General features: G+C 43.5%; 1 protein-coding gene across 1 annotated transcript in view; it reads left to right on the top strand.

Moving 5' to 3' along the window:
• SLC25A32 (solute carrier family 25 member 32) overlaps positions 1-3,500 on the top strand; it is a 98,944-nt gene extending 95,444 nt beyond the window's left edge. The window contains exon 7 of the mRNA XM_029591857.1: positions 2,738-3,500. Within this exon, the coding sequence (XP_029447717.1) occupies positions 2,738-2,855 (118 nt within the window). The 3' untranslated portion in view covers positions 2,856-3,500. The remainder of the gene's footprint in view (positions 1-2,737) is intronic.
• Positions 3,501-16,127: the final 12,627 nt, after the last annotated feature.

Genomic DNA, 16,127 nt, shown 5'->3' with positions numbered 1-16,127 from the left:
AAACGTGATAATTCACTGGAACCGTAGGGTCTGTGCCCTTCTTTTTCAAAATTGGTCTGACTCCAGCTTCCTTTAGCACCCCAGATAGTCTCCCTTATTCTAGTGAGCAGTTCACCATTGACACTATCCAGGGGAAAAGACTTTGGCCCACAGCCTTCAAAAAGACTGAAAGGATAGAGTCAAGGCAACAAGTGGAAGGAGTAATACCCCAAAAGATCTTTCCAATATCCAGTATAGTTAATCTCTTAAATTCAATATGGCAACATTATGAGCCCCACAGATACTCCCCTATGATTTGTCGTGGTGCTGAACATTTACCATGCTCCCCTTTAGTAGACCCATTCCAGCCAACCTTAATTCCAAGTCAGCCGCCATACTGCCAAGTCTGTCAAGATCCACATTTGTCGGCTCTTCCCTGTTGGGCCCAATCTCACCCTAATATCAACGAATTTCCTCTCAAACAAATCTGCAGATGTATCACAAGATAAGATCCCACTCTCAGCCGAAACCTCTACAACTTGACTGACTGCCAAATTTCTCCCTGCTTGGAACTGTTTAGCTGGATGGTTATCTGTTATGGCCAATTTGGTGGAAGTCTATTGCTTTTTTTCCCTTCCTAATAAACCTCCTGTAAATTCTCACTTGGATCTAACACAGTGAGAAATTCAGAGCTGTTTTGTGATGCTTCCATTTGCACTGCAACTAGTGCATTTTCTGCCTTTAGGGCACACAAATGACCCCCAAACTGCGAAGACTGCTTAACGGGGTTAACCCAGTAGCTTTTTTTGGGTGTCCAATTAAAAAAAAAAAAACCACCACCCTTAGCATAGTATTCCAATGCTTTATTCCAACAGGGGATCTACCTTACCCTCTATTTCAGGATCATTAAATGTATCAGCCAGGGTATCCATATTAAGTCTGGACAGATTCTTAGAGGATGCTTGAATTTTCCTTGCATGGCTAAAAACAACCTGCATTATCTAGCATGAGGTACACAAGAGCATCAATGACCATGACAATTGCTGTTACAATCTAGACATAATCTCTGACACAATTAGCAGGTCCAGTATATGACATGCACACTATGTATTTGTTAATCAATAAGTTGGGAAAATCCAAGATCCTGTATACTCATTAAAAAAAAATTATCAGCCAGCTAATCTACTCCCAACCCAATGTAAAAATTAAAATCACCCAATATCAAAAGGTTCCCTGGCTCCAGACTTGCTCCTGCTTCAAATTCCTGCAGCTCCTGAGGCTGTCTGAGCCCGATGTGCTGGAACTAGTTATAATGTAACTTTTTGCTTTCTTTAACTGGTTCCCCCTAGTTTATTGTAAACCGGTACGATAAGACCTTGTCTTGAGTATCAGTATATTAAAAGAATTTAAATAAATAAAATAAATAACTACTTATTGAGCACTAACCTCCGGTCCGAAATGAGCAGCTCTTTCAGGAAACTGATGCTTCAGAGTGACAAGTGCACCAGTAACCTGTGCTTTCCCAGTAGGTATGATTCTGACAGTAGTACTGGGCCCATTCGTTACACAAGAGCATCTGAGATCATTGGGTTTTTAGTGATCTAAATTATTTGCTTGTGTGACAGGTGAGATGTGGAGGGCAGCTTATTGAGGTGATTTGATGGAGTTTGGGGCTGGGCTGGGGTTTGTTTGCTTTTAGGTTATGGGGTTGATATTTTCCTATATATTTTCCTTTTATGTTTTAATGAATTGTTATATATTTTTTGTTTTAGTATCTTGTAAATCACTATGAACACTTGTGGAAAAGCGGTATATAAAAGCTTTAAATAAAAAATAAATATGTGTAAATAACTAAATAGTTTCTGAGATCACTACTTAGACAATGAGTTCTGTATTGCGGGATACCTTTACTTGGATATTAACAGAACATATCTGGTTACATATTCTGCTAAATATACCCGAATAAAGTCATAGTTATTTGGTTAACTATAGGACAGCACTCCAGCATGATTAGACTTACTGGAATAACTTTATCTGGTGAAAGTTAAGCTCCAATCCATCATTGCCTTTTTTTTTTTTTTTTTTTAATATAGCTAAATTTTATGCAGATGGTAGTTATCTAGGCAAAATTGAAATGAAGAGCAGGAGGAATTTTTGAAACTAAGCATTTGTACAGGTAACTCCCAAAGTTATTCATCTTGGACCTCCGTGTGGTGCAGTATGAAAATACTCTGAAACTGAAATATGAATTGGGATATCCGAAGCCTGACCAGAAGGCCAAACAAAAATGAGTCCTTCCTTCCTTAACTACTAAAATGACTGGTGGATGAGATTTTTTTCTGGCAGTAATGGATATTTTATTACAAAATGCTGACCAATGGATATTTTAAATTAAAATATATTATGATGTGTCACATAGTCTTGACTTAGCAGTTGTAAGGATAAAACACACATATCACATGTATGATGTGTGGTGTCAGCCAATAGGAAAGCTCCCTGTCCATCCATTTATAATTTGCTTACCTATACTGTTTATACATATTTATCTGTATGTGTGTACATTTATTACAGGTAAAGTGAAGAATTTGGAAAATGTGAATATTAACCGATTAATATATGAACATTATTCAATGGACTTTTAAGTAAATATTCACATTATCCAACTCCTTTATAACATGCATAATTTTACTATAAGTTTTAAATGGCTACCTTGTCACTAATTATTTGATCATAATTTATTTTTTTTTATTCTCCAAAGGAAAGAAGGTTTGTTTGGATTTTATAAAGGAATGGTCCCTAATGTGCTGAAAGTGACTCCGGCCTGCTGCATTACCTTTGTGGTATATGAGAAAACATCGCACATGCTTGGCTGTTAGGACAGAAGAAACTGAGCTAAAGTAGTAAAGGGTGTCATGGAGAAACCATCAGCCTTCCATGCTGTGAGCCTGGGAGAGACCCCGTACGGCTGCAGAGAGCTGCCTTGCACAGACCGGATGTGCCAGCATCTAAGGACGTTGCTGGCTCGCCGACGTCCACCTCTGCTTTAAGGGAGAAAATGTTATGGACCATTATTTGATTTTGCACCTACCGGATAACTGTGCCATCCTTGCTGACATGGTCCTGTACTGAACATTGTACAAAGAGGCCAGGTAACGCTGCCGAAATGGAGGGATTCTTAATCAAAGTGCACATCCATGTCTGTCCATTTCTACTTTGGTTTCTTTGTATTTTGTGATGTTAATAAAGTCATGGTGTAATTTGAACAGGCACTTCAGTACTTTGGGATTCTGGCTTGTACTTATTAATGCAAATCAAGGAAGGACCAGACTCTGGGATTTAGAAACACAGCCAGATTCCTGTGGGGCAGGAACTTAGCAGAAACCTCACTGTCCACTGTTATATACCCCTTGCACTCAGACAGAAATCGAATCGCCCCAGAAGAGTGGAACTTGTAAGTGTAAAGCACTTGCATTGATATTAAAGGTGATAATGTAAAAATAAAGCAAGTTCCTCCTCTCTTATGCTGTTTACTTGAATTTCTTGGGTGGGGTAAATTTGGGCATTTTTTATTTTTTTTTTGCTCTAGGAATAGCATTGTGCCAGAAGCAAATGAAAAGGTAGAGTAGTTTGGTTGTAATAAAAGTACTAGTGCCTTGCTGATGTCATGTTTTCTCTTTGTTGATGCTAAATATTCAATAAATAGGAGTGAGGTGTGAAGTAAATTCAAGAAGTATTTTGATCCCATTCTTATATTCAGAATAGAACAGTGAAGGTATATCACAGAGATTCAAAAAATAGCAAGTCCCCTCACAGTCAGTACGAGTTTCGCTACCTAGCTGCATCGGGAGGGGGGTAGGAGCGATCCTCTTTCACTTCTGTTTGGCTGGCAATTGGGCACCGCTTCTGCCATGAAAAGAATCCAACAAAGGGATAAACTTTGGGGGAGATAAGGGGTTGATGGGGGGGGGGGGGAACGACCCACTCAGGAGCTTTGGGGGGATTTTTTTTTTTTTTTTTAATAAAGGGTTGGGGCTTACAAGTGGGAGGGGTCTTGCTAACGGGCTAATCTTTTAGGCATGTAGGGGGCTGCATGGGGAGAGGAGGGGAGGTCCATGCTTGCACCATGGACCATTGGCACACAGGGATGATGGGGAGCTGGCTGTTACAAGGTTGTACGACCTCTTTTTAAACCAGAGTGCTTGCAAGTTTTCTACCCATGCTAATAAAATGGATAGAAAATTTGTGTGCAGATCTCATCTCCCATGACAGCAGAAAAAATAACTATTCCTCATTCAGATGTACATTTTTTTTTTTTAATGAAAAGCGGCCTGCAAAGTCTTTTTTTTCCATGCCTGTTTTTGCAGAATTCAGCATTAAGGGGAGTAATTTTCCAAAGGATTTACATGTGTAAATGCACTTTACCTGTAAAAATGGGTTAAATAACTGCTACAATATATACCATTGGATTTTGAATGGGTTTTATGCGCGTAATTTCATTTTAAAAGCCCGACGCATGCATTGATTAGGGGACACGTGAAGACGTCTGGCCCGTGCACACCAAGTGGATTTTAAAAGCCATTGAAATGCATGCATATGTCCCGCAGGGCGCACGTCTTGAAAATTTTCAGAGGCGGTGGAATGTGGGCGTGGTCTGAGTGGGACATGGTGTTTCGGGGTGTGAATCTAAGATGTACGTGTAAATACACAATCTGGAATGCGGCAAGGCCCCCTGCATGTAACTTTACTTCTGCTATGGAAGACGTGTAAGTTTAAAAAAAGGAAAACTAGGCAGATCTGTGGGGTTTTAAGGGTTGGTGCTAACTGAGGGGCGAGAAGGTTATTAAATTAGTGGGGTTTGGAGGACCTATCTCTAAACTGGGATGAAGTGGTAAAACTGGAAATAGCGTTGGCGTGCATCCCTTTTAAAATTCTCCGATTTACGCAGTATTTGCATGCACATGTGCATAGGCTATTTTATAACATGCGCACTTATGTTAAAAATGACTGTGTCCCTTGGCGTGGGCCGACGAATGCAAACACACGGGTGCTGGTTTGAAAATAACCATCCCTGCACCTAAAAGGGCTTTTGAAAATTGCTACAATAGCATGTTACATTTGCATGTGTAACTCCTTTGAAAATTATCTCCTAAATGAGTGGCGCTGCATGATTTTTCATCACAGCAATTCATGAATGTTGAATTTAAGTAAACTTTTTTACATTTAGTGGATTACATGCGAAAGTTTACTAGTACGAAAGGGACTTTTATGAAGTCATTTCACAAAAGTGGGCTTCATGTGCACAAAAATTTGGCATTTCCACACATTTGTGGTCATTTCATGCATTTTTTTTTGCATGCGAATCCCACTTTTGCAAGTGATGTATTTTAATACATCAGCCTCTACATTAGGTCTATCTTTAGCTACAAATTGAGGAAAGTGTTTCCTGTGACCCATAGTTAGGGTTTTGCAATGAAGAAGGGACCGCTCCTCGTAATGGCAGCAGAAGTTGTCCCTTTGAGATCGCATGATAGCACTTTTAACACACACACAATTGTAGGGTGGTTTATTTATGCAGGGCTTCAAACAGTTTGACTTTACAAAATTATTATGAATGTATTTTATGTTCACCAGATGGAACAAACTGCAAAAGCAGCTGTTTGTGTTAAAATAGTGCCTTATAACAGAAGCAGGTTAGGATAAAATGAGGTATTGCTTTGTAGAAAGAGTCGACTGGACATTATACTGTGAAATTGTTGAACAGGTTCTGAGGTTAGGTCTTCTTACTATGTAACAGTGTATCCATGAGAGGATTTTGTGAGCGGTGGCTGTCCTCGGGACTGCACAGCCGGTCGGGTTTAGAGCTATCCGCGGTGATTGCGCACGTGTTGAATTTGCATGTAATGAATCTCCATTGGCTAAGCGTGCATTAGCACTCTCATATTAAGAAGTATCAGCTCCCAAAATACACATTTAAAATCTATGTACAGTGGTACTGATTTTGTCATGATTCTCTTAGACATAGCATCTGCATTTGATACAAAAGACTATGTCATCCTTCTACATTGCTTCCAGTCATTGGGTATTGCTGACCCCGTTTTGGACTGATTTTCATCCTACTTAACTGGTCAGTCTTACCAGATACATCTTGGGAAGTTCACGTCCTATTGGAATCCTGTGCCATCTGGTGTACCTCAAGGTTCAGTGCTCTCCACTACTTTATTCAATATATATATATATATATATATATGTCACCTCTACCCCCAAAAATTACTGGCAGGTCGCAGCGTAAACTATAGAGTTTACGGTGATGATATTCAGTTCTTTATCCCATTTCAGTACTCCTGATCTTACACTTCCAAATGTATTGTGCTATACTTGGAATCCATGAAACTTTGATTATCTTGCAGAAATTACTACTAAATATTAATAAAACTGAACTTATCATTCTTACAACTATGAGGAATCTACCCACAGACATACTTTTGACATTACAATTCTCTGAACCATGCTATCCCAATTAAACAGCATGTAAGAACATAAGAAATTGCCATGCTGAGTCAGACCAAGGGTCCATCAAGCCCAGCATCCTGTTTCCAACAGAGGCCAACCTTGGTTTATTAATTGACTCAAACCTCTCCATGAAGAAGCACATTCAATGGGTTGTAAAAAAATTACTATAAGTTACATCTTTTAAGACATTTAAAACCTTTACTTGACCCTCAAGACTTTTGAACTGTCTTACAGGCATTAGTTTTGACTAATCTTGATTACTGTAACAGCCTTTACTTAGGACTTCCCAGTAACGCCAACCAATCTCTACAGCTAACGGAACTCGGCAGCCTGCCTTTTGACCGGTGCAAGGATGCACAACCATATCTTGCATCCTTGCACTGGCTTCCTGTGGACAGCAGAATCTACCTTATAAATGGGCTCTGACCGACGGCCCGCAAATGCGCAGTAGAGAGCAGCTCTACCGCGCATGTGCGGGCGAGCACGTCGGTCAGAGCCGTGCGTGCCCGAAAAAAAATAAATGGCGGTGGGGCTGCAGGAGCGGCGGCGGCCGCGAAGCAGGAGCGGGAGGAGAAGCAGCGGCGCCGCGTGCACGCGCGGGAGTGACAGCCCCCCCCCCCCCCCCCCGTTATCTGCCGGCAGGAACGGGAGGAGAAGTAGCGGCGCCGCGCGCGCGGGAGGGACACCCCCCCCCCCCCCCGAGATCTGCCGGTTGTGGATGATCAGAGAGGGGAGGGGATTGAGAGAGGGGGAGTGACTGAGGAGAGGGAGGAGAAGGTGAGAGAGAGAGAGAGGGAGGGAGGTGAGAGGGAGGGAAGGAGAGAGAGAGGGAGGTGAGAGGGGGAGGGAGGTGTGAGAGAGAGGGGGAGGGAGGGTGAGGGGGAGAGGGGGGAGAGAGTGAAGGAGGAGGGAGAATGAGGGGGAGGGAGTGGGAAGGAAACAGACCGAGCCCGTTGTTACGGGCTTAACGGCTAGTACAATATAAAACACAATAGTGCATAAACTTCCTCATAATGATTCTATTCCCTGGCTTAACTCTATACTAAATGTCTATGAACCAATTTGAGTTTTAAGGTCAGCAAACAAAATCCTCTTAGAAGTTCCATTTGTCAGAGCTGCCCAACTTGAGTCAGCCAGAGAAAGCATTTTCAGTTGTAGGACCAAATCTATGGAATTCTCTTCCTGAACCTCTTCACCTCCATAGCTTGTCCAAAAATAAGAACATAAGAAAATGCCATACTGGGTCAGACCAAGGGTCCATCAAGCCCAGCATCCTGTTTCCAACAGTGGCCAATCCAAGTCATAAGAACCTGGCAAGTACCCAAAAACTAAGTCTATTCCATGTTACTGTTGCTAATGGCAGTGGCTATTCTCTAAGTGAACTTAATAGCAGGTAATGGACTTCTCCTCCAAGAACTTATCCAATCCTTTTTTAAACACAGCTATACTAACTGCACTGACCACATCCCCTGGTAACAAATTCCAGAGTTTAATTGTGCGTTGAGTAAAAAAGAACTTTCTCCGATTAGTTTTAAATGTGCTCCATGCTAACTTCATGGAGTGCCCCCTAGTCTTTCTCCTATCCGAAAGAGTAAATAACCGATTCACATCTACCCGTTCTAGACCTCTCATGATTTTAAACACCTCTATCATATCCCCCCTCAGTCGTCTCTTCTCCAAGCTGAAAAGTCCTAACCTCTTTAGTCTTTCCTCGTAGGGAAGCTGTTCCATTCCCCTTATCATTTTGGTAGCCCTTCTCTGTACCCTCTCCATCGCAATTATATCTTTTTTGATATGCGGCGACATTGAAAAAATATGTATTCAGGCAAGCCTTTGCAAAATAGAAACCATGCTGATCTGGCCTTGGATGCTATTGATATGTCTGTTTTGTTGTATTAACTAGAATGTGTAATGTTTCTTAGGAAATAAAACATTTAAAATCATATCTGCAAGTCAAACTTGGAATCTGCCCAGAACTTGTTTGTATGCATCCAAAATACAAATGTTAATAAATAAATAAATCGATAAATAATTTGTGATTTGTCATGTGGCTGATTTATAAAGCAGGCATGTGATTTGCAACATAAAATGCATTCTTTCTTTTTTCTTTAGGTTTTATTTATTTTATTTTATTTATTAACTTTTATTTACCGGCATTCGTGCAGCACATCATGCCGGTTTACAAAGAACTCAGGTGGGCGATACAATAAAACAATAAAACAATGTACAAAGAATAAAATAAAAGTAAAACCATAACAATGTAACCTTAGAACCAAATACTATTTCTTACAAAAGGACACATTAACCGATCATGATCAAAAAGATAAATTAAGCAGTATGGGGGGATATTGTTTCTTCTAGGGTATCCATGGGTGGTGCGGGGGGAAGCGAGGGAAACAAAGGATGGGGTGGATAAAGTTCGAACAGGAGGGGCTGGGGAGAAATTAAATTTGGTTTGTGTCGGGATAGGCCTGTCGGAATAGCCATGTTTTGACTCCTTTGTTGAAAATTTGCATGGATGTCTCTTGGCGTAGGAGGGTGGGGAGGGAGTTCCAGAGGGTGGGGCCAGCGACGGAGAAGGCTCTCTCTCTGGTGTGCGTGGAATGTGCTGTCTTTAGAGATGGGGTGTGCAGAGTACCTGCATGGGTTGTTCTTGTGGGTCGGTCGGAGGAACGGTAACGAGGCATTTCGTCTAGCCAGGTGTGATTATGTTTGTGTAGGGAATTGTGAAGGATGGTGAGGGTTTTGTATTGTGAGCGGAAGGAGATGGGTAACCAATGTAGGTCTTTTAGTATGGGGGTGATGTGTTCCCTTTTTTGTGTGCCTGTTATGATTCTAGCCATGGAGTTTTGTAGAATTTGGAGGGGTTTGATGGTGGTGGCGGGGAGTCCTAGTAATAGGGAATTGCAATAGTCTAGTTTTGTGAGCATTGTGGTCTGTACGACTGTGCGGAAATCGTGGGTGTGGAGGAGGGGTTTGAGTTTTTTTATGATGATAAGTTTATAGAAACCCCCCTTTAGTAGAGTTTTGATGTGGGGTTTGAAACTTAGGTGTTGGTCTATGTAGACTCCCAGATCTCTTACAAACTGGGTCTGAGGGGTGGCTGTGGTTGTATTTTGAGTAGTGTTCTGTCGCATGGGGAGAGTGAAACGTTCAGGCTGCTTAGAGATGACGAGTAATTCTGTTTTTGACGAGTTTAGAGCAAGATGGAGTTCGGATAGTGAGGCGCTTATGGTGGCGAGGCAAGATTCCCAGCGTTGCAGAGGTTCTTTTATGGATCCCTGAAACGGGATGAGAATCTGCACGTCATCTGCATTCAGGAAGATTTTGTAGTTTATTGTGAGTTTCTGATCAGTGCTGACATCAGTGTCACCCAAATAGACCCTTAGCACAGAAAATGATGTGCTTTCAAAAAGTCTGTTCAGGTGATCTTGGAGTCTGCATACAGATCAGAAACCTGTAAATAAATGTAATAAGAGCTAGCTGCTTCCCAATTAGACATAAGACTATTCCATTAAAGGTTGAAGATCATATCTGTTCTCAGTGAAGGTTTTCACTTTGACACTTGTAACGGGTCTGAAGTCCATGCAGTCATTTCCACCTGCTTTTCCTGCAGGTAGAATTTTAGTGGAAAAGTGAACCTGCGTACTCTTCATCTCCCCCTCCCAAACACTACGCTGGGAGTACCAGCTCAGTGCAGCTAAAAATATGCGTATGGTGGAAAAAGAGGGGGAATTTTGGCCATGTTGAGGAAAGGCAGCTTTCAGACAGCTATCGCAGGTAAACTGCTTTTTACGCGTGTAAAGCACTTTGAAAGTTGACCTTTTCAAGTGCTTTAAATAAATGAAGCTTTTGTTAATCAAAAATGTTCAGGAGGAATACCTACCCCTTCAGCCTCCTGTGCTAATGCATGTTTATGGTATTGTGTTAGGCTGTACTGTATAGCAGAGGAGTGGGTGGAGTGTCTGCTTATTCAGGAATATGATTGGCGTAATGTTACTTGATATTTTATCATTTTTATTAAGGATCCATTCAAAACTGTTTTGTAGTGTCTGAGGCAGGGTTGCTTTGGAAAATTCTCCATTCCAGAAAGGCTGACTCTTCTGCTGTCTTGAGATTAGAGTCTCACATGTAGATGTAGATGATTTTTAATTAGCTTTATATAACAGAAATTCCTCTGTTCAGTATAGATCTTGTATTCCCTTTCAGCACCGTTATTGTATTATATGCTCTATGGGGGTAATTTTCAAAGGAGTTATGCGCATAAATGTAACTACTATTGTAGCAATTTTCAAAAGCCATTTACTCACGTAAAGTGCACTTATGCGAATAAATCCTATGGACGATTCAATGGCATATATTGTAGCAATTTTCAAAAGCCCACTTACTCGAGTAAAGTGCATTTACATGCGTAAAACCCAGATTTACGCATGTAAATGCTTTTTAAAATCCGCCCCTATGGTTTTAGTGTTGGTTCGTAAAGGTTTATTAGTTACTTCAATATCTTAATTATATGTTAAACACTAATGGATGGTCCTCGGTCTGTACAGCCTGTTTTCTGTCAATCCTGTTATTTGTAATTTATTCTAAACACTTATTAATAATGTCAATTGTAAAGCCTGTTGCTAAGTTATTGTTAAATGTAAACCGCGGTGATGTATATCTATACGTACTGCGGTATATAAAAATCTATAAATAAATAAATAAATAGTTTGTTCTACAGTGGCAGGTGGCGATGAAGCAAAGTTAAATAAGCACAGTTGTGAAACAGTGGACAATTTTCAAAACCTTTAACCCAGGTAAAGTGGCTTGCCTGAAAATTACCCCTTCCGGCCAGCCTAAAGGTCCACACAGTCTTCCACAGGACACCTGCATGTAGCCAGCTTAAAAAGGGGCTCCCAGGGAACAAGATCTCGCACTTGCGTTCGATTTGCAAATATGTGTGGGATGTTTTTCCTCTAATTGCCTGCCTGCACAAATAGCACGTTCAAAGTATGTGGTTGGCTTTCAGTGTGCATATTTTATGCTAGCTAACTTGCTAGCATTTCTTGTGGAATGTTAGTTTAAAAGTGCTGCACGTGCTTTGCATCTACACAATCACCCCCATAATTTATTAAACCATGATGGATTTAAAGCAACATTTTTACACTTTTAATAAGAAGATATTTTTGCCTCATATGGAACAATGCAGTGGAAAGAATAGAGGAGAAAGGTACAAATCAGAACCACTTGCCCAGTGAATGGAAGTCAGTTATCGGTACTGTAATTTGTTTATTGTAATGTTTATTCATTTTACTTGTGACTGTGGCTACCTTTGAGGGTTTTTACCAACTGTAGTCCTATGTAAATATTTTCTATATCCCCAGCCAGACAATGTTAAGCCACATAGAATGCTTCTGCATATGTAAATACTGACTCGGCCAAGCCAACTGACCAGTTCAGAGTCTGTACTCGTGTATCAGAGAAATAAAGATTTCTGTTTGCATTAGGCTACAAGCAAGTACAGACAGTAGTTCGTTGATAATACAAAATATATCAAAGCTTCCATATTTGACTTTGTGACTGCATACTAATCACCGTGTTTGGAAAAGTTATTCCCCCAAGCCTCTTCCACCTTCATAGCCCGCAATAAGACTAACCGCATCATTCTTCGAAATGCATTATGGCCTTAACGCACCTATCAAGGCTTTTTTTGCATGTGTAAAACGCCTTAACGCATGCGATAAGCACCATAACGCATGGCGCGATGCAAATTTTTAAAAGGGGAGGGATTGGGGAGGAGTTGGGGGTGGGATTTCCGCAAAAGTGGGCTGGCTTCGCAAAGTGCAAAGCCATAATGCACAATATCGCTGAAAACTACACCTTTTTCAATAGCACTAAGCTGTGTGACATCATGCATTATGCCCATAATGCAATTTGTGATTTTTTTGCAAATTCTGTTTTGAGCATTTTTAGGCTGGGGGAAGAGCCTGAGATGTGGAAGGAGAGTGTTGGGGGGGGGGGGGGGGGAGAGAGAGCGAGCGAGCCTGCCTCTGGGGGTGGCACCATAGTAAGCAGCTATTTATGCTACTAAAGGAGGGGCCCACCTAGTAACTTGAGGTGAAGTTTAGGTAGTAGTGTAGGGGTTAGGGGGCCACTTTTACATGCAGAGTGAGACGTACAAACAGAACAGTACACTCTTGTGAAGATTTGATTACCTTTGGAGTGAGGAAACTCACACAATGATGGGATTTGTACAATGTTCTCTCAACCTAGCTTGATGTTACCCAAGTAGATAGTCCATCAAGCTAGGTTGAGAGAACATTGTACAAATCCCATCTTTGTGTGAGTTTCCTCACTCCGAAGGACATCAAATCTTCACAAGAGTGTACTGTTCTGTTCGTACGTCTCATCAGCATGTAAAAGTGGCCCCTAACCCCTACACTACTACCTAAACCTCACCTCGAGTTAGTAGGTGGGCCTCCTATAGAGATATAAATAGCTAACTTCTACAAGGAGCTTGTAGTCTCTGTCTCTCTCATACAGGTGTGATCACTGTGTTATTAAGACTTTTTGATGAATCCAGGGGTAAATTTGCTAAAGTATGCTGATATACAATTTGCCATCCCATAGGTTGTAACAAGATTGTATTTTACCTATTATTTAACCGAGAATAACTTTCATGTTTGGAAAAATAAATGAAGTAACAAAACAAGCCTCCAGGATTTGATTCATATTTTTCTAACTGGTGCCTGTCTTTTTCTAAAGTGGATTTTCCTAGCATGTAGCAGATGGACTCAGGACCAATGGGTATAGTGTACTCCTGATAGCAGTTGGAGACGGATCAGATTTCAGTCTGACGTCAGCCCTAGTAATATACCCCTGCAGGAAGTGCAGCTCTTCAGTATCTTCCGTCTCCATAGCAGTTAGGGACTCTATGCACACTCGCACAGCATTAGAGTAATTTTACCAAAGAAATCCAAAATAAGAAATCTACCTCTACAGACAAGCCCCGCTCTCCTGCGGTGACACCCATTGTGTCCCTCCCCCAGTTGAGAATTCCCGATGTGATTTCTGCGATCCCTCTGAGGTAAGCCTCGGTCCGACGGCCGACTCTCGGCGGGGACCTAGCCCCCGACATCGGGTGAGGCTGAGAGGCAGCGGGTGCAACTTTGAGCGCGGCCGGCGACCCCCGGAATGAGACCGGGAAGCGCCGAGACAAGGTAAGGTAGAAATCTATTTTAAAGTCTCCGGTCTCCGAAGCTCGAGGAGTCGCACAGGTCGCCAGCCGGCACCAGTGCCACTGGGTTGATCTGCCCCAGCAGGGCTAGACTCCGGTCAGATCCAAGGGTCCTCCCACATGGAGACCCTCCGAGGTGGTCGCCATATTGTCTGTGTGGTCGCCGTCACCATTTTGATCTGTTTGCTGCCCTGTCCGCCATTCCGATCCGTGCACATAGAGGCAAGTCATGCACACAAATACCTTGTGCACACAATGTTGCGCGCCCAAGTACTGTGCGCATAAGTGACGTGCATAGCCATGCGCTTACTGTGACGGGCGCATAACTTCGATCTGTGCACACATCTCCCTGAGCGCGCACCAAACCTGCGCGCACAACTTTGACGCACCAGAGCGCACAACTGTATCTTACGCTCACACGCCATGGCACCACCGGAAAAGAAACTCAAGGCTCAGGGCCTTTGCCCAGCATGCCACATTAGAACTGCACAGCATGAGGAGGCCACGGCCCTGTGTATACAGTGTGAAGAGGCCCTAGGGGATCCAACTCGTGGCTTTCCCTAGCCGGTACTGGGTTCCAGCCTCTTGAACAGTACGCTGGACCTAGCATTGCACAGCGGGACCCCCCCCTCAAATGGGTCTCCCCAGGGACACGGCGCCCCTTAGTCTAGACCCAGCATCTATCTCCTGGGTGGAATTCTTCAAAGGTCTGCATACTTTTGTCCACATGCAACCGGGGCCTCCTATAATACGGTCACAGGCTCCACCAGAGGACCTCAACATCCCGGGACCCTCTATGCCCAGGGAAGTGATCCCACCACCCAGAAGTCCCACCTTCGGGGACACGGACAACTCAGATGAGGATTCAGAACCCCTGGAGGAAGGGGACCTCCCTCTGGGGACAGAGCCCCACCCAACCATGAGATGCTTCTTCACCAAGGACGAGCTTTCAGATCTGGTCACACACAGCTTAAAAGAGCTTGCTATCCCAGGCACAAGTGCCTCGGGGGAACCTAAGATGAACCCCCTACTAGAGGGACTCCGTCAGACCTCCCGTCATTTCCCACTATTACAAGCTGTCCAGCAACTAATTGACCTGGAATGGGATGCCCCGGAAACTACGTTCAAAGAGGGGCGGGCTCTGGCAGCTATGTACCCTCTGGGCCCAGCCGCCAAAGATCTCCTGGCATGTCTGAAAGTGGATGCCATGGTCTGCGCGGTCTCTAAGCGCACTACTATCCCGGTGGAGGGAGGAGCAGCACTTAAGGATGCGCAAGACAGACGTCTGGAATCTATCCTCAAACAGTCCTTTGACGTCTCCGCTATGTCTTTACAGATCGCGGCCTGCTGTGCCGTGGTGACACACGCCTGCTTATCACAGACCAGGAACAACACTCCTAGGGAGGCCCTGGAACCAGCAGTATCATTCCTCGCGGATGCCGCCTCTGACCTAGTGCGCACCACAGCTAGAGGAGTGTCATCCGCCGTGGCAGCCAGAAGACAACTCTGGCTCCGAAACTGGTCGGCTGACGCATCCTCCAAAACGAGAATCACAAGGATGCCTTTCAAGGGAACACTCCTGTTCGGAAGCGAACTAGAGAAACTAGCCAACAAATGGGGCAAGTCCTCACTGCCGCGGCTACCAGAGGACAGGTATAAGAGAAACCAGCGATCCTTCCCCTGAACCTCCAGGGGCAGAGGATCACAGCGCTTCAACCCATATAGAAGCACATATCAGCGGCCCGCCCCGCAGGCCGAAGCCAGTCCTTTTGGAACAGGCATAACAAAAGGGGAACCAGCTTGGGCCCAGGCCCCAGCCGCACCCCACAATGAAAATCAGCCGACCCGTCCAAAGGAAGAAGCCATAGGGGACAGTCTTGCCCTAATCTACCAAAGATGGGTCGAGATAACGTCGGACAAGTGGATCCTATCCATCATTCAAGAGGGATATTACCTGGATTTCCACCACCTCTCTCCGGACAAGTTTGTGGAATCCCCCTGCCACGACCCTTCCAAGAGGATGGCAGTGGAAGCTACACTGACCAGATTGCTAGCTTTAGAGGCTATAACATCGGTGCCTCCACAACAAATAAATTCTGGAATGTATTCCATCTATTTTATCATCCCCAAGAAAGAAGACACGTTCAGACCCATCCTGGACCTCAAGGCGGTCAACCGCCTGAAGATTACTCACTTCCGCATGGAAACCCTACACGGTAATAAGGGCGATACAACCGGGAGAGTTCCTTACATCCCTGGATCTGTCGGAAGCCTACCTACACCTTCCGATCCATCAAGAGCATCAGCATTTTCTACGCTTTTCGATCCTGGACCGTCACTACCAGTTCCGGGCATTACCATTCGGGTTAGCCACTGCATTCCGGACGTTCACCAAGATCATAGTGATGGTGGCAGCAAC

The sequence above is a fragment of the Rhinatrema bivittatum genome, chromosome 2 (genome assembly GCF_901001135.1).
Source record: "Rhinatrema bivittatum chromosome 2, aRhiBiv1.1, whole genome shotgun sequence".
Taxonomy (NCBI): Eukaryota; Metazoa; Chordata; class Amphibia; order Gymnophiona; family Rhinatrematidae; genus Rhinatrema; species Rhinatrema bivittatum.
Note: the sequence above shows the minus strand (reverse complement) of the source record. Positions and strands in the feature narration are given on the sequence as shown.